The sequence below is a fragment of the Thalassophryne amazonica genome, chromosome 8, assembly GCF_902500255.1.
Source record: "Thalassophryne amazonica chromosome 8, fThaAma1.1, whole genome shotgun sequence".
In the NCBI taxonomy this organism is placed as follows: Eukaryota; Metazoa; Chordata; class Actinopteri; order Batrachoidiformes; family Batrachoididae; genus Thalassophryne; species Thalassophryne amazonica.
In genome coordinates, this window is record NC_047110.1 from 17,352,682 (window position 1) to 17,372,407 (window position 19,726).

The 19,726-nt window shown below is 43.3% G+C and overlaps 1 protein-coding gene across 1 annotated transcript in view; it reads left to right on the forward strand.

Moving 5' to 3' along the window:
- Window positions 1-3,028: 3,028 nt before the first annotated feature.
- The window catches only part of LOC117515481 (protein fantom-like), a 123,284-nt gene continuing 106,586 nt past the window's right edge, over window positions 3,029-19,726 (forward strand). The window contains 5 exon segments of the mRNA XM_034176047.1: window positions 3,029-3,121; window positions 5,399-5,537; window positions 5,914-6,227; window positions 10,075-10,177; window positions 11,331-11,474. Of these exon segments, the coding sequence (XP_034031938.1) occupies window positions 3,034-3,121; window positions 5,399-5,537; window positions 5,914-6,227; window positions 10,075-10,177; window positions 11,331-11,474 (788 nt within the window). The 5' untranslated portion in view covers window positions 3,029-3,033.

A 19,726-nucleotide genomic window follows, 5' to 3' on the forward strand; every position in this document is an offset into this window, starting at 1 on the left:
AGGGTCAATTGAAAAATCACACATGGGTCAAAATTTTAACATGCTTCAGTCATCTCTGAGCTATCTATGACTGAATGTTATGGATTTATGTGGTAAAAACATTAAGAATGGTGACAAATGCCAATTTCAGTTGGTACAGGGAACACATGTTGAAGTTGCTCCAATTTTGGTTGCTCCATTTTGAGCTTACAGCCAAACACGTGCAAAATCCCCATTTACATACTGCTGTCACCTTACTGCCCGCAATCAACTGCGCACTTCCTCTTTGTAAATCAATCGCAAAACAGTCTCCACTCTAACAGATCCACCTCAAATTTGCTGTGGTTGCCCCGAGGGAATACGTGGGAGCAGCCAAAGAGACTTCCAGTGCATCTGGAAAGTATTCACAGCACTTAACGTTTTCCAGATTTTGTTATGTTACAGTCTTATTTCAAAATGCATGAATTTTTTTTTTCCATCAAAATTCTGCACACAATATCCCATAATAACTGTTATGTGTCGGACGCAGCCCGGAGAACCGACCAGCGTTTGAAGGACCCAGTATAAAATAAGCAGAGCACGGTACAAAGGATAACAGAGTTTAATGAACATAACAGTGCTGTGAAAAAATATAAAAGTGCGCGGTCTGGCGTGGTGGTTTTTGCGGTGTGCTCCCAGCAGCGCCAACGGTCCAGAGCCAGAACCAATTCGGACCCAAGGACCCCGCCGACACCCCCCAGGTGGCCGCGACAAACCGAGTCTGTGAAAGAAGGAATCATTATGTGAGTCCACACTCAACACACAGAGAGACCGCTCAAAGGTGTACAAACAGCAAACACTTCCTGGCTTAATTGCAAATCAGCTTCCCACCCTGCAGGCATAGAACACCCTGTTCACAAAACTCCACTGCAGTGGAAGCTGATTTAAACGACCAACATACAGCTCAATATAATAAGGTGTGAGGGACACCACATTTACTGACTGTATAAATGTTAGTCACAAAATCTAACGTACCTCAGGAAGTGTGCTGACGAGCGTGAGACCTCACCCTCTCCTCTTTCACAGACCATGCATCAAACCTGGACGTTCTCTGCATCCACTGATGATGAGATGGCTCTCGAGACGACGATCTCACCCGTCTGGTCACAAGGTCGAGTCTCTGGCAAATACACACTGTGTACTCCAGTCTTAAATGCCACCATGTTCCAATCCATGTAGATGCACCACAGCTGTGAGTCCTGACGAGCCGCAGGTGATCAGCCTCAGGTGATCAGGGTGAGGTCCTGATAAACTCAGCTACACAGCCACTCAGTCCCAAATGCAAGCCACCTGGAAGGAAAAACAAAAGACAGGACAAAAGACAGAAACAAAAAGGCAGCCAGGCCCCCCCAGCCATACAACAATAACAATGTGAAGAACATATTTTTTTCAAATTTATTAAAAATAAAAAACTAAGAAATCATAAGGTGATGGTTCCTTCTCCGCCTTATCATGGCGGAGAGCCTGAGAGCTGTGTTGTCTAAGGATGGGTATCAAAACGGGTACGTTTTAAGAATTGTTAAGAAATTATTCGATCTACCGACATCAATAGCATATTTGCTTAGCCCCTTATTGGTCCTTCAGTTCACATTATGTTGGACTGGCCGTTGTTTTTGAGGGTGTTTATTGGTAAAATGATCATTTCTCTATGTTGATTGCAGACCCGCTGCTTCTGCTTCTTCAGCGGGTGTGCTTGAAGCTTGAAACAAAGAAGCAGCGCTGTGACCTGTTGCTTTGCTTGGTTCTCTGCTTTTCAGAAGCGGCAGGTCCACAATTTCTTCATTAACCCCTCTCAAAGCCATTTAAAGATGTCAATTGTGAGTCACTTTTGTGTGGATTAAAGTCACTAACTGGGACTCTTGTTGCATGTAAGAAGCGAGAATCCTCCTCTGTTGTGTTCCTGTTTTGTGGGACTAACTGCACAGCTCCAAATGCTGCATGGCTCTCTGCCACACAGATTTTGGTCAGAATTAATAATTTCAAAGTGAATCACGGTTTTAAATCAAATGACACCTCTTTCCAAACATTGTAATACAGACAACAAACTACACAACTACACAGAGCACAAACCAAACCTGAAGTCAAAGGAATTGTCTGTAGACCTCTGATACAGGATTGTCTTAAGTCACAAATCTGGGGAAGGGTACAGAAACATTTCTACTGCTTTGAAGGTCTCAATGAGCAGTGGCCTCCATCATGAAAAAATGGAAGAAGTACATACGCACAAGGACTCTTCCTAGACTTGGCCACCCGTCTAAACTGAGCGATTGGAGGTGAAGGGCCTTAGTCAGGGAAGTGACCAAGAACTCGATGGTCACTCTGTCAGGGGTCCAGCATTCCTCTTTGGAGAGAGCAGAACCTTCCAGAAGGGCAACCATCTATCCAGCAATCCACCAATTAGGCCTGTATGGTAGAGTGGCCAGACGGATGCCACTACTTCATAAAAGGCACATGGAAGCCCACCTGGAGTTTGCCAAAAAGGCACCTGAAGGACTGTCAGACCACGAGAAACAAAATTCTCTTGTCTGATGAGACAAAGATTGAACTCTTTGGTGTGAATGCCAGGCGTCATGTTTGGACGAAACAGGCACCATCCCTACAGTGAAGCATGGTGGTGGCAGCATCATGCTGTGGGGAAGTTTTTCAACGACAGGAACTGGGGGACTAGTCAAGATTGAGGGAATCATGAATGCAGCAATGTGCAGAGATCCTGGATGAAAACGGGCTCCTGAGTGCTCTTGATCTCAGGCTTTGGCTGCAGTTCATCTTTCAGCAGGACAATGACCCTTGTAGCTTGTAGCATCATATTCATGTAGACCTGAGACTGTAATTGCTGCCAAAGGTGTATCAACAAAGTATTGAGCAAAGTGTGTGAAAACTTATGTACATGTGAGTTCTTAGTTTTTTATTTTTAATAAATTTGCACTGTGAATACTTTCCGGATGTACAGATTTTTAGCTGCCAAATCTGAGGAGGAGCTAACATTAAGTATGCCTTCATTTTCCAGCTTAAAGTATGTCTGTGATTGTGGATGAGACAGCAGCAGATGTCCCTGTCAGAGACCAAACAAGGAACGTCTGTCCATCTCCAGCTGGTCCACAAGGTCAGTCTGTCCAAAACACATGTGTGCCACCTCTTGGCTCAGGGTTCCAGACCTTTTGGAATTTTTAGTATTGTTTGTACAGTCATTGCTCTGTTTTATCAAAGCTGAGGCAAGTACTCGCTAAAATGCTGTGAGAGAATAGATCAGTGAGAGATCAGGATTACATTTTAGCCATGTGGTGATTTTCTCTGGGGGTAGGGTCTCAGTGAGGACTCCAACAATTGGAAAAGGCCAACATGACACACACATTTAACCAGGCAGCAGCAGATAGATGGCCATTTTTAGGAGGTGGGGATGGAGCAGATGTCTTCTGGGTGGTTGCCATCCAGGATTCAAGGCTGTTAAGTACTGTGGTGGATATTAAGGGATTATTAACTGAGCATGTGCTTGCGTCAGTCTGTTCGTGTGTGCATAATGTCTGGAGTTGCCTTGGCAACAACAGGCTGTAAGGGAGGGCAGATAATTTAAGAAGGGAGCCGAATGCTTCACCAAGGCCGTTGAAATCCTTCTGGAGGAAAAACAAGTGGGGCGTTTTGACCTTTGAGGTCAGAAGTTAACGCAGTCTGAGATGGTACCACCTTGCCCACTTCATTAATCGTGACTGACAGTTGTGGTGTTGTGGTTCTGGTAGCAGCCGTCTTGCCAATTTTCTGGTAGGTCAGGGCAGCACATAATCCAATCAGCACCAGCCCTCCTGCCATAAAACCAAATAAGAATAAATCTTTGACTTCTTCCAGAGATAGTGGTGCCAAGCATGCAGCGTGCCACCCAGGCGTCAAGAACATAGCCCGCAGGATAGGTTCCATCTGGGCAATTTATCCAATTTATGGACTGCTGTATATAAGCCAGGGTCCCCGATCATGGGTTTACTGCACCATGGACTGGTGGCTATTACCGGTAATAAAAGCTGTGGGTGTGCACACATGTGATCACATGCACTATAGTGATGCAATAGTCAGGGGACTCTGGTTTACATGTAATCAGTTCATATTTTGGATGTCATTCGAAATCCAGCAGTGAGACACGGTAGGTCTTCAAAGGAGATATGGTAGGTCTTCAAAAGATATCGGACCACAGCGCTCGCTCTGCCATGCCCCTCCCTTGCTTACCTTCCACCCAGACGTCTGGTGGTGATTGAACCACACACGTACGGCATTCGGTGTGCATTCTGCATATTCCTACTGCATTCTGCCAGCATTGTGGGGATTTGTGCTGTGTTCTGTCTGCATTTTTTCCTCAAAATTCTGCACACAATATCCCATAATAACAATGTGACAATGTGGTTCTGGGTATTCATGCTGTGTTCCACACTGGCCGCATTTGACCTGGATTTGGAAGCTGCTGCACACCGAATGTGCGCAAATCATTTCAGGTGGCTTTGGCACACATTCTGTGTATTTGAACGGCTTTTGTACACTGCTGTCTGAATGTCTGTCCCTCCCAACCGCGCTAAATGTCACACTGTGTTAATTGTCACGCTGTGGTCTCTGGGCTGATATTTTAGAACCAATGCCTGGTATTCTAAATGTTAGATTAATAATAGACTGGTTCAGGGTGAGCTGTTTCTCACCCTTTGCATTCTGGGATAGGGTCCAGTCCTACAGGTGAATCAGTGTAAATAAAAATAAATTGAAATAGCAAGTAGGTTATGTCTGGTTCACAGATTTTAAAATTGTTTTAAAACTGTTTTGATTTTAAATTTCCATCTATGCATCTGTCACTTCACTCTCTGATTGCCTACACATCACATTCAACAGACTGCGTGCTCGTTTGTGCTCGGTGCAAACAACACATGCTGGGATATCGGGCAAGACAATCCAACATGTTGAATAGTCATGATTTAAGGTCTGAGCGGTCCTGAAGTCCTTCCGAGCAGACTAGAGCGTTCATAACAGATCACACACAGCAGGAATATCTGATAAGATTATCTTTAGAACCATTACGATAGTCGGGTCGTCCTTAAGATTGTCGGAAGGGGAAGATCGGGTCCGAAATCGGCATTATTATCTTGCCATGTGAAGAAGACATTCGGTTTCAGGAAAGCACAAACATGACAGGCTGAGGTCTCTGTGGGTAATTGTACATTTTCAAACATTTATTCTTTTATGTTTCCTTTCCAAACTCTTCTGTGTTGCTTTCTGTGGTCATATGAAGGCTGTTAAGTCATCATTCTTTGTTATTGTTTTGATGTCACTGATTTTAAAATGATGTTTTATTTGTCAAATTCATAAATAATGTAATATGACACATTTTTTGTATTTCTTTTATTTTTTACAGATTTTTTGGTACATCAAAATGCTTGTCAGGATATCACACGGATATCCAGGAAGGAGCTGGAGGAAAGGTTCTTGTCCCTTTATGAGCAGGGCCTGCATCACAAACGGCTTATTAATGAGCAGAAAGAAAAAATCAAGAAGTGAGATTCAGACCCTGCACACCAATAACATAAAAACTCAAAGTGTTATTAAGTAGCTGTATGTCTAAAATCATAGAGGTGAAATAAAATTTCACTGGGGAATACAATACCATGCAGTGTTTTAAGACTTTTTGAGTTAGCAAATAATTTTTTATTTTTATTTTTGAAGGTATCTCAAATTTTTCCTTTTAAGAAGTCTTCCTGATTTGTCATGTTTGTGGTGTGATAGTTGATATTATTTTATTTAATCCTACCTGAACCAGTCATGTCATGATGTTTGGGCATGTAAGTCTTACATGAATGACAATAAGACAATGTTTCCTTTCCTTTTCTAAAATTCTTGCATTTAATTACGTCTCTCCTGCTGATTCCTCAGATTGGCAACTAAACTGATGAAGCTGGTGAAAGACAGGGGTCGCATAATGCAGCTGGCAACAGGAACTAACCGGCCAGTACCTGTGGTGCGCAACATGGAGCTGGAGGACGTGAATGAAGAGCTACAAGAAAAGCTTCAGGGACTGCAGCTTGAGAACGAGCGACTTAAACAGCGTTTATTTGCAGCCCAACAGCAGCTTGTCAAGTCACCGAACAGGAAGAGAACACCTTATGGTCATGTGCCATCACGTGTCAAAACAGGGTTAAAGACGCTACCGGACAAGACGGCTTCTCCTTCTCTAACTCAGCCAGAAAGTATGTTATAGATCATTAAATGAAGAGTAGCTAGCTCACTTTTTTCCCCAAACCATTGGTTTTACAACCACAATAATGGTATAAATATTTATATATAAATAATAATAATAAATATATAAATAAATATAAATATAAATAAATATATATATATATATATATATATATATATATATACAAACAAACCAAAACAAATAAGTACAGAAATTATGTTATGTGTAATAAAATGGAACACGCTCACTGAAATTTATTTAATACTTCGTACAAACACCTTTGTTGGTCATGACAGTTTCAAGACTCCTCCTGTATGGAGGAACTAGTCGCATGCATTGCTCAGGTGGGATTTTGGACCATTTTTAAACGCAGTCTTCAAATCTTGAAGATTCCGTGGCCCTCTTCTATGAACTCTGATCTTTATGTCTTTCCATAGATTTTCTATTGGATTCAAGTTAGGTGATTGGCTGGGCCATTCTAGAAGCTTTATTTTCCATCTGAAACCAGTTGACAGTTTCTTTGGCTGTGTGTTTGGGATCTTTGTCTTGTTGAAATGTCCACCCTCCTTTCATCTTCATCATTGTGGTAGAGGGCAGCAGATTTTTAGAAGTAATGTCTCGGTACAATTTTCTATTAATCCTTCTTTCAATTGTATGAAGTTTGCCCGTGCCGTATGATGAAGAACAGCCCCACACCATGGTGTTCCCACCTCCTGACTTCACTGTTAGTATGGTGTTTTTGGGGTGATGTGCAGTGCCCTTTCACCTCCAACCATGGTGTATATTATGACATTCCAAGAGTTCAGTTTTAGTCTCATCTGTCCAGGTTATATTCATCCAGTACTTCACAGGCTTGTTTAAATATTGTGCAGCAAACTTTAAATGAGGTTCAGCATACTTTTTCTACACCAATGGAGTTTTGCGCGGTGAACGTGGATACAGACTGGCGGTTGAGTGCATTACTTATGAAACAATTGTACCTGCTAGTCCGGGTCTCTCCACAAGTGGTCCTTGGCTCTTGGACAACTCTTCTGATAATTCTTTTCACTCCTCTGTCAGAAATCTTGTGAGGAGCACTTGGTTGTGGCTGGTTTATGGTGAAATTTGACTTGAAGGAGAGAGCATATCTCACCCATATTGGCCTCTCTTCATTGGCTTCCTGTTAATTCTAGAATAGAATTTAAAATTCTTCTTCTTACTTATAAGGTTTTGAATAATCAGGTCCCATCTTATCTTAGGGACCTCATAGTACCATATCACCCCAATAGAGCGCTTCGCTCTCAGACTGCAGGCTTACTTGTAGTTCCTAGGGTTTGTAAGAGTAGAATGGGAGGCAGAGCCTTCAGCTTTCAGGCTCCTCTCCTGTGGAACCAGCTCCGAATTCAGATCAGGGAGACAGACACCCTCTCTACTTTTAAGATTAGGCTTAAAACTTTCCTTTTTGCTAAAGCTTATAGTTAGGTCTGGATCAGTTGACCCTGAACCATCCCTTAGTTATGCTGCTATAGACTTAGACTGCTGGGGGGTTCCCATGATGCACTGAGTGTTTCTTTCTCTTTTTGCTCTGTATGCACCACTCTGCATTTAATCATTAGTGACTGATCTCTGCTCTCTTCCACAGCATGTCTTTTTCCTGGTTCTCTCCCTCAGCCCCAACCAGTCCCAGCAGAAGACTGCCCCTCCCTGAGCCTGGTGCTGCTGGAGGTTTCTTCCTGTTAAAAGGGAGTTTTTCCTTCCCACTGTCGTCAAGTGCTTGCTCACAGGGGGTCGTTTTGACTGTTGGGGTTTTTACGTAATTATTGTATGGCCTTGCCTTACAATATAAAGCGCCTTGGGGCAACTGTTTGTTGTGATTTGGCGCTATATAAATAAAATTGATTGATTGATTGATGTTCCAGATTATGGCCACAATGGTGCTCACTGGAACATTCAGAAGTTTAAAAATCCTTCTGTAACCAATGCCATCAGTTTATTTATTTATTTGTTTTGTTTTGTTTTGTTTGCAACAATAAGGTTGCGAAGATCTTAAGAGAGCTCTTTGCTTTTACCCATCATGAGATATTTCTTTGTGACACCTTGTAAATTAAACACTTTTTATAGGCCATCAGTTGGGACTGAACCAACTGATATTAATTTGCACATACAAGGGGCAGGTTTGCTTTGTAATTACTGATAAATTTCAGTTGGTGTCTTGGCTTTCCAATGTCATTTTACACTCCCTTTCTTCAGGTGTTCGGGTGTTCCCTGTGTTATTGCTCTCTCTCTCTCTCTCTCTCTCTCTCTCTCTCTCTCTCTCTCTCTCTCTCTCTCTCTCTCTCTCTCTCTCTCTCTCTCTCTCTCTCTCTCTCTCTCGCTCGCTCGCTCTCGCTGTGTGTGTGTGTGTGTGAAGACCAGCACTGTCGTGTGCTGCACAGAGAGCACAACAGAAATAATAAGCTTCATAGCAGATGTACACGTGGCCTGAACATATCCTCTCTACAGTGTCTGTACAGTCACCTACATTGGTGACAGTCTATCGCAGGCAAAATCTGCTATGCTCATGAATTATTCTTTTCAATTCAGACTTGGTAGACATGATCAGTATGGAAAACCTGATATATGAGCCAACCTTAATGGGGTGCTGTATACACCTCAATAAAATTTTGGCAGTGCATTCTGAAACCTAAAATCCTAAAATCAAAATTCTTTGTTAACCAGATTCCTTGGATCATAGGCCACGCCTCTTTCAGCCTTGAAAATCTTTTGGCCATTTTGAATTATTCAAATAATTTCAAATATTTTGCTATACCTCCTACAGTTTATTCTGAGTCTTCACAACATGTGGCATGTGCAATTTTTGAACTAATCTAGGCAAAAGAAATGCATTTTTGATATTTCCTTTTTGCTTCACTTGCCTGCCAACATTGAGTGGGTGTGGCTTTCTTCATTAAATTTGCTATGGCTCACTAATGACTTACTATACTGAAATCAAACGTGGTCAGTTTGATCACTGTGGACTTCTGAAAAAACTGATGTGAACTGACCTGATGGGGGCTCTATAACCACCTCTGTATACTTTTGGCAATAACTACTGTATGGAGCCACCAAACACAAAGACAGCAGGAAGGTCAGAGAGGAGTTTTATTGATGCTGTGAAGTCGAACATGCAGGTTGTCAAAGTGACAGGAAGATTCAGGGGACAGGGTGAGATGGTTATTGCCTGTGGGACACCCTAACAAGAGCATGTGAGAAAACATGAAGATTTTACTGCAGTCAGTAAATGTTTTTGTTTTATCTCTGTCTGCTATGCCCACTTTGTTCATTGGATGAATTGCGTAAAAGGTGTTTCGAGCCTGGCAGTCAGCACCTGTGGTTTTATTTTTCTAAATTGTTGCTGCTTTGTTTTATTTAATTGTAAAGAAGAATAAAGTCATTTCTGTTGGTTTCTCCTCTTTTGCTTGAGGTCACCACAGCAGATCCAAAATGGATCCACATGTTGACTTGGTATAAGTTTTACCCCGTATGCCCTTTGCGACACAACTCTACCTTCCAAGGAGAATGGGTGTGGGTGGTCTTAAACCTGCAACATTCTGTTTTGGAAGCAAGTGGTGTGATATAAAATTTAACTGTACTTTAACTTTCACAACTTCAGTACATTTAATGTCATGAAATTACTTTTGATACTTAAGTACAGTTATGAAAGATAATTGGTATTTTTCTTCAAGTGCTATTCTAGTGAACAGCTTCAACTCAAAGGAGTTTTTTTCCTAGGATATATGTACTTTCACTGAGCTGTGGCTTTTTGGTGCTTCATAATCACTGAATAGAGTGAAGGTGCTCTGATGTATACCTAATAGTTTTTTTTTTTTTGCCTTCAGTAGTTTCCAGGAATTTGGAAGGAGATAGGAGACCTCCAACTGGGCTGGTCCCTCAGTATAGCCACAACCTGCTGGAAGATGCACGAGCAGAGATCTGCAGGCTGTGAGTACACCACAGCATCACCAATCCTCCGGTCATCTGGCCTTTTTACCATTTGCCATTTTAGAATCATATTAACCCAAATAATAATTTGCATCATTTTTTTAATGAAATTGGATCAGCTTTAACTTTTGACCCCTGTACAAACTGAAACTGACCTTTGTCACCATTTTTGCTTTTTACCCCATAACTCTAGAACATTCAGTCATAGATAGTCCAAACTATACCTTTTTGGAATCATTGTGATCAGACAAATAATGTGATAATAATGTGGTCTTCAACATCATTGGAGCATTTTTAAATTTTGACCTTTGTGTAATTCTTCATTAACCCCTAGCTGACTACTGACTAGGTCAAAATTGCTGACTGGCTCATGGACTACTTGATTTACTAAAGGTTTGCATGTGTAAGAACATAATGCATAAACAACATAGCTCCCGCAAAAAAATTTGCATGTTGATTGACTAACCATGCGAACAGAGGAATGCATCTTTCCAATACATAAAATAGTGTGTTTTGTCCATGGAATGTTTGGCTCATGAATATGCAATTTAGGGTATGACCACTCCAATGAGTAAAATTATGGGTGTTGAACATGTAAATTGTTGAGGTTTGCACACACAACACAATTTGTCAAGGCTAAAAGCAATTTCAGGGGCTGATAATGTGTCTGTAATTTAGCACATTTGAAAGCTTGTTGCTGGCCTACCCAGTGTTGTGTGATCAACGTAGACATGCATAAATGATGTCGATGTTCGGAAAGCGTTTAGCTGGCTGTCAGAGTTTATGGAACACGTATATCGAGGACAGCACAGTGGATTTTTTTGCACTAAATGCTTGTTAATACACAGGAACAGCTTAATGATCTTAAATGAGCTTCAGCACACAGCCACATATTTATTAAACGTAGAATTTTTTTTCATCCAGGTTACTTTAAATGACAAAATTTGAAAATGAAACCAGTCCAGGTTGAACTCTTGATCAAATAAGAATTGAATAAAGGGGTCATATTGTACAAAGTCAGTTTTTAGCAACCCTTTATGTGTTAATGTGTTTGTTTAATGTTAAATCCTATATATAAAGCACCCATCGTATTTCCATGTGTGTATGAATAGTGCTCATGCTGGGTATAAATATTGTATTTACTTGGTGACAGTGAGAATGAGATTGAGGTCCAGCGAGCTCATGCAGAGGAGATGGAACAAGCCATAGAGCTCCTGCAGGAGAAACTAAGGGAAAAGGAGACGGAATATGAAGAAAATCTTCTTTGCATCCGGCAGCAACAAATGTCTAAAATGAGGTAAAACCTCCTGATGCTTCTGGTCACTGAAAGCTTTCTGTCACCCAAGTCATAAGAAAAAACATAATTTGTCTAGCCTGACAAAGGGTTTTAGTTTTACCACCTCTGCCAAAGAACTTGTGTGATCAGCAGTGTTTTTACAATTATTCTATTGCTGTATGTTCATCAGCTGCCTTTTTTCAGATTGTCATGTACCATGTGTAGTAATCTTAAAAGGAACATTAATAGTGGTATGCTGCTGTAAACCATTTGGGTTCAGCGGCAAGAGCTCGCTCTTAATTTAGTTTCTACCTGGAAATTTCCCCTAAACTGTCTGAGAGAGAGCGAGACAGAGATAGTAGAAACAGTTTCAGAATCTACATAGGTGCACAGTTTAGGGGTGCATAAGGAAGCAATGTGCCAGCTACAGTGGGTTTAAACAAGCACATGCGGTGAGTTGAACTGAGTTGAGTCAGGCATGGGACAGGTACAGGTTCATGGAAAGTTGGAAACCATCAACAAAGAAAAGAAGCCATTACCTGAACAGAAAAAAAAAGATAACATTTAAACAAGGCGGGAAAGGGTATAGGTTGCAGTAACAATAATGTCATATAACTATAAAGAAGCAAAATCTAATCACTTTCTAATGTCAAAATATAGTATTTGGTGCTCCAGAATGCACTAAAATACATCATCTAGAGTCTATTTTTCAAGGTTTTCAGGGGGAGGCCCCCTGGACCCCTCCCTGTGGGTTGGCTATGTGCAACGCTGGTCAGCACCAACAATTTTGGACACCCTGATTATTACTATGATTATTAGTTCAATTTCTGCCTAAAACTATGGCACTCCAAATCTTCACTGACTGGAATCTTCACACTGAATGTCAAGCAACTTGGATTGTGTGGCTCGCCACTGTTTCACCAGACTCTGGGAGCTTGATTCCCAAATGAAATGCAATATTTGCTTTCATCTGAAAAGAGGACTTTGGACCACTGAACAATGGTCCAGTTCTTTTTCTCTTTAGTCCAGGCAAGATGCTTCTGACATTGTTTCTGGTTCAGCAGTGCCTCGACTCTAGGAATTTGACACTTGTAGCCTATTTCATGGACATAGTATTGCGTAGTGGCTCTTGTTTTACTGACTCCAGCCTCAATCCATTCCTTGTGAATCTCACCCACGTTCTTGAATTGGCTATGCATGGTAGTTCTCAAGGCTATCCCTGTTGCTTGTATGTGTTTTCATACTACACTTTTCCCTTCTAGTCAACTTCCCATGAATATGCTTTGATAAAGCCCTTCATCAACAATCAGCCCTTTCAGCAATGAACTTCTGTGGGTTGTCGTCCATCTGGAGGGTATTAATGACTGTATTTTGGACAAATGTCAAATCAGCAGTCTTCCCCATTAATGTGGTTGCGTGTACTGAACCAGACTGAGAGCTTCATGGCATTTGTACTCCATATATAGTGATTTGTCAAACTTGAAATTCTTCTTCTTCTTCTTTTCCTAAACCTGTATTCCCGCTTTTGCAGGGTCGGCTGCCTTGGTCTTTGTCCTCCAGGTTTTCCTGTCCTGGGCCTCCTCCGGTCTCACTCCGAAGTGGGTCATATCTTCCTTGATGCAATCCATCCATCTCTTACGAGGTCGCCCTCGGGGTCTCCTTCCCGGTATGCTTGCTTCCCATACCTTCTTAACTGGGTTTTCCTCTTCCATCCTGGCTACATGGCCATACCACCTTAACCGTATCTCTCTAACGTTCTCATTTATGGTGTTTATTTGTAGCTCTCTTCTGATGTCTTCACTCCTCTCTCGATCTCTCAGTGTCACTCCCTTGATTCTCCTAAGCATTCTCATCTCAGTTGACTCTAGGATTCTCTCTTCCTTTTTTCCCATGGTCCATACCTCCGCTCCATACAGTAGTACTGGTCTTATGATCGTGTTGTACAATTTGACCTTCAGTCTTCTTGGCATCCTTTTGTCGTTGATGACTCCGGACAACTCTCTCCACTTGGCCCAAGTTGCTGACACTCTTGCTCTGATTGTACATTTGATTCCTCCATTCTCTGGTATTGTTACTCCCAGGTACTTAAACTCTACCTGACCTGCTTCAGGGTTGTGTTGTTTCTGTCTCTGATATTCACCTTCACATCTCTCCTGTTGCTTGCCATGACCTCTGTCTTTCCGGTGTTCACCTTCAGGCCCATCCTTTCCATACCGATCTGCCACTTCAACCACCTCCTCTGGAGCTCTACCTCATTTTCGGCAATTACGGCCAGATCGTCAGCGAACAGCAGCTCCCAGGGCAAGCCAGTTTTAAATTCTTCACTTATCACATCCAGTATGATAATAAACAGAAATGGGCTTAGTCCCGATCCTTGATGGAGACCCACTCCCATGTTGAACTCCTCAGTCCTTCCATATTTGGTCCTAACTACTGTTCTTGGAGCGCCTTGGGGCAACTGTTTGTTGTGATTGGGCGCTATATAAGAAAAAAGTTGATTGATTGATTGATTGATTCTTGCCCCACGGTAGGTTGTCATCACCATTTGTACCAGTTTCTCCGGGACCTGTCATTTTGTGAGGCACCAATATACCAGCTCCCTCGGGACCCGGTCATAGGCTTTTTCCAGGTCCACAAAGGTATAGAAGAGCTCTTTGTTCGCTTGAACAAAACAACTTGAAAGTTTTCAAATTTATTAAAAATAAAAAACTAAAAGATCACGTGTACATAAGTATTCACACACTTTTCTCAGTACTTTTTTGCTGCACCTTTGGCAGCAATTACAGCCTCAAGTATTCTTGAATTTGATGCTACAAGCTTGGCGCAGCTATTTGTGGGCAGTTTTGCTCATTCCTCTTTGCACCACCTCTCACGCTCCATCAGGTTGGATGGGGAGCATCAGTGCACAGCCATTTTCAGATCTCTCCTGAACTGATCAATCTTATTCAGATCTGGGCCACTCAAGGATATTCAGAGTTGTCCTGAAGCCACTCCTTTGATATCTTGGCTGTGTGCATGTGGGCTGTGTGTGAGTCTACCTTACAATCACATCTTGATTCCTTCATTTTGAATCTAATATGGTGGTGTACAGAGGCAAAATTACAACAATTGTCACTGTCTGAATACTTATGGACTCTAATGTTTTTTTCCATACTTAATCTGAGTAAAGGTGTTCCGTGTTTGTTATTTGGTCAGGAATGAGAAAAAATAGATTGTCTTTTATTTGTCAGTAGAATGTTCACAGAACATACACATTTTTCAGCCCAAGCATGATATACAGAGATAAGCCACAAAAGTTTGAACTGATGGACAGACCAAAGTGTGGATAAGGGTTAGGATCCAAAACTTATACGCTCACCTGCAGAACATTGTTTGGGCTTGCATGTTTGCTTCTGGAACAGGTTCACAAATCTTTATTGATGATGTTGTTGGATATTACACCCACAGAATTAATTCTGGAGTCTACAGGAGCATGTTGCTTGCCATTGTTCAGTGAAATGCATCCAAGTGGATCTGGAGGAACTTGATCATGTTCAACCATCCCTTGTTCTCAAAACCAGGCACCTAAGTGGCTCTACTCTACTCTGTTCTACTCTTCTATTTTACGCTTCTTTTTTAGATATTTAGATATACCTTAGTATACACTAGTAGAGTTCTACTTTAGAAATGGAATATATTATAGAAGACATACCTTACTGAATTTTCATGTATCAAGAATGATATAATACACAGTCACAGGCCAAGAGGTGAGGTACACCCTAGACAGGACGTACAGTAGTGTTCAGAATAATAGTAGTGCTATGTAACTAAAAAGATTAATCCAGGTTTTGAGTATTTTTCTTATTGTTACATGGGAAACAAGGTACCAGTAGATTCAGTAGATCCTCACAAATCCAACAAGACCAAGCATTCATGATATGCACACTCTTAAGGCTATGAAATTGGACTATTAGTAAAAAAAAAAAAAGTAGAAAAGGGGGTGTTCACAATAATAGTAGTGTGGCATTCAGTCAGTGAGTTCGTCAATTTTGTGGAACAAACAGGTATGAATCAGGTGTCCCCTAAGTAAGGATGAAGCCAGACCTGTTGAACATGCTTTTCTCTTTGAAAGCCTGAGGAAAATGGGACGTTCTAGACATTGTTCAGAAGAACAACGTAGTTTGATTAAAAAGTTGATTGGAGAGGGAAAAACTTGTACGCAGGTGCAAAAAATTATAGGCTGTTCATCTACAATGATCTCCAATGCTTTAAAGTGGACAAAAAACCAGAGACGCGTGGAAGAAAACGGAAAACAATCATCAATATGGATAGAAGAATAACCAGAACGGCAAAGGCTCACCCATTGATCAGCTCCAGGATGATCAAAGATAGTCTGGAGTTACCTGTAAGTGCTGTGACAGTTAGAAGACACCTGTGTGAAGCTAATTTATTTGCAAGAATCCCCCGCAAAGTCCCTCTGTTAAATAAAAGACGTGCAGAAGAGGTTACAATTTGCCAAAGAACACATCAACTGGCCTATGTTATGTGTCGGACGCAGGACGGAGAACCGACCAGCGTTTGAAGGACCCAGTATAAAATAAGCAGAGCACGGTACAAAGGATAACAAAATTTAATGACATAACAGTGATGTGAAAAATACAACAAATGAGTGCGCGGTCTGACGTGGTGGAATTGCGGTGTGCTCCCAGCAGCACTAACTGTCCGGAGCCAGAAACTGTTCGGACCCAAGGACCCCGCCGACACCCTCCAGGTGGCCGCGACAAACCGAGTCTGTGAAAGAAGAAACCATCATGTGAGTCCACACTCCACACACAGAGAGACAACTCAAAGGTGTACATAAACAGCAAACACTTCCTGGCTTAATCACTAATCAGCTTCCCTCTCTGCAGGCATGGAACACCCAGTTCACATAACTCAACTGCAGTGGAAGCTGATTAAATGACTAACATAACAGCTCAATAATAATAAGGTGTGAGGGACACCACATTTACTGACTGTACAAATGTTAGTCACAAAACCTAACGTACCTCAGGATGTGTGCTGACGAGCGTGAGACCTCACCCCCTCCTCTTTCACAGACCATGCATCAAACCTGGACGTTCTCTGCATCCACTGATGATGAGATGGCTCTCAAGACGACGATCTCACCCGTCTGGTCACAAGGTCGAGTCTCTGGCAAATACACACTGTGTACTCCAGACTTAAATGCCACCATGCTCCAATCCGTGTAGATGCACCACAGCTGTGAGTCCTGACGAGCTGCACTTGATCAGCCTCAGGTGATCAGGGTGAGGTCCTGAAAACTCAGCCACACAGCCACTCAGTCCTAAACGCGTACCACCTGGAAGGAAAAACAAAAGACAGCACAGAAGACAGAAACAAAAGGCAGCCAGGCCCCCCAGCCACAACAGCAGTCCACCCTCATGGGAAGCCTCCCGGCGACCACACAAACCTGGCCCAGGAGAAACACCCCCCTCCAGGGACCATGGCTGGAAACCGTATCTGCATTCATCTTCCAACAGAATCTTCATCTAACAGAACGGTTGATGTCTTCTCCTCTGGCTGCATCTTTGCCTTTGTTTCTGTCAATCAATTAGCACAGGTGTGGCCAGGAGTTCTTGAACCTGTGCGGTCAGCCTTTGTCCAACCATGTGTAAAGTCTGATTAGTCATAAAACAAAAAAGACAAACACAAACAACCAAACCACCCCCCTCCCTCCCCAGAGGACCGTTCCATCAAACCCCGGGAAGGGGAGAAAAGAAAAACAACCCAAACTTAAGCTTGCAATTAAAAACGCTAACACCCCCCCCCCCCCTCCCCAGAGGACCATTCCATCAAACCCCGGGAAGGGGAGAAAAGAAAAACAACCCAAACTCAAGCTTGCAAATAAAAACGCTAACACCCCCCCCCCCCCCCCCCGACGACATGTAGGGACCAACACCCCCCAGAGGACATCCTGCCAGCTCCAGGAGTAATAACCACAGCCGAGGTCCCTCTGGGATCCAAAGTCACCCACGGGGACTCCCAGCGCCTCCCAGAGGACCGTTCCATCAACCCCAGGAGACGCCCCCCCCTCATGACCAATGGACCCAGCCCCGGCCGTCTATGGCTAGATGGACCCACAGCCCTTTCCCCCCCAGAGGACACCACAGTCACACCCTGAGGGCGGAAACTGGGGGGAAAAACAAAAGGAGAGAAAAAAAAAAAAAAAAAACAACCCCAGTCCCACCCCCTCGGCGCAGTGGAAACTGGAAGCACATCCAGCGTCACCAACCATGACTATACCCCAGAAGTCCACCGGGAGGAGTGGAACAGCGGTTATGGCAGACGGCACAAAACGGCGCCACCCCTCCGACTTCCAAACCAGCCACCAGCTGCGGGTATATTCCACTGCCCCAAACCTCAGCCACACCGATGGCAGACAGCTCAAAGGCGCGCTGAAGCCGGAGGTGGAACAGGGAATCAACAAAAAAAAAAACAACACCCCAAACCCCCCCCCCCTCCCAGGTGCAGAGGTTACCTGGGAAACGCCCAGCATAACCAAACTGCACCACTCCAGCAACGCCGACAACCTACAGCTCACATGGCTGGAGCCAGAGGAGAAGAGAGGGCATAACAAAAAAAAAAAAAGAAAAAACAACCCAATTACCCCCCCATCACCCCCCAGAGGACCGTCCCATCAAACCCTGGGAGGTGAAACCAAAAGAAATAAAAAGAAAGATTAACAGACTAACATAAAGTTACTTGGGTCTTTTTTTGTATGCTCCAGACAGACTGCAGGGTCACGACCCCAGACACTAATAGTGTAAAAAATCCCACACAAAAACCAACTCAAAAAACACCCACAAAAAATGATCCAACACAAAACTAATCAGTGACTCATACCGTTAAGCTCAAACAAATGGAACACACCTGTTCCATCTTAAGAGCATTAACGGTACTGTGACTCAGTCACCAACAGAGGGAGCCAGAGTGCTAAAAATGAAAAAACCCCTTTGGTAACAGAGAAACCAACTCATGCTGCTTTTCTGTGCGCAGCTGTGTGCAAACACACAACCAAAAATGTGCTTCAACTAATTACGCCGGAGCTGAACAACAGACGCAGTAGCTATCTTTACCCGGGGAAACGGGGCTACAACTGTAACACAGGAAGCACAGCGACCCGTGCCACAGAGCTCCGCCGTGCGCGTTCACCCATTACAGACCCACTCATGCAGCTCCCGTTTAAACCTCTTATCCGGTCAAAGTGTGACGCGAAGCCGTCGCCAGTCACACTCCACCACGACCCACGGATCAGGAACACGGCTGCAAGAGCGCTCAAATCAGTATTCAGTAATGGGTTTTCAAACACGCACCATCCGGGCGGAGAGCACCCGCAACTGATCCGGATAACTTCTGAACGTCTGCTGCCGCCTTCCCGGCGCGTTACCGCCTCTGCTACCTCTGGGTCCGTGATGTTTGGCCAGAGACTACTGTTATGTGTCGGACGCAGGACGGAGAACCGACCAGCGTTTGAAGGACCCAGTATAAAATAAGCAGAGCACAGTACAAAGGATAACAAAATTTAATGACATAACAGTGATGTGAAAAATACAACAAATGAGTGCGCGGTCTGGCGTGGTGGAATTGCGGTGTGCTCCCAGCAGCACTAACGGTCCGGAGCCAGAAACTGTTCGGACCCAAGGACCCCGCTGACACCCTCCAGGTGGCCGCGACAAACCGAGTCTGTGAAAGAAGAAACCATCATGTGAGTCCACACTCCACACACAGAGAGACAACTCAAAGGTGTACATAAACAGCAAACACTTCCTGGCTTAATCACTAATCAGCTTCCCTCCCTGCAGGCATGGAACACCCAGTTCACATAACTCAACTGCAGTGGAAGCTGATTAAACGACTAACATAACAGCTCAATAATAATAATGTGTGAGGGACACCACATTTACTGCCTGTACAAATGTTAGTCACAAAACCTAACGTACCTCAGGAAGTGTGCTGACGAGCGTGAGACCTCACCCCCTCCTCTTTCACAGACCATGCATCAAACCTGGACGTTCTCTGCATCCACTGATGATGAGATGGCTCTCAAGACGACGATCTCACCCGTCTGGTCACAAGGTCGAGTCTCTGGCAAATACACACTGTGTACTCCAGACTTAAATGCCACCATGCTCCAATCCATGTAGATGCACCACAGCTGTGAGTCCTGACGAGCTGCACTTGATCAGCCTCAGGTGATCAGGGTGAGGTCCTGAAAACTCAGCCACACAGCC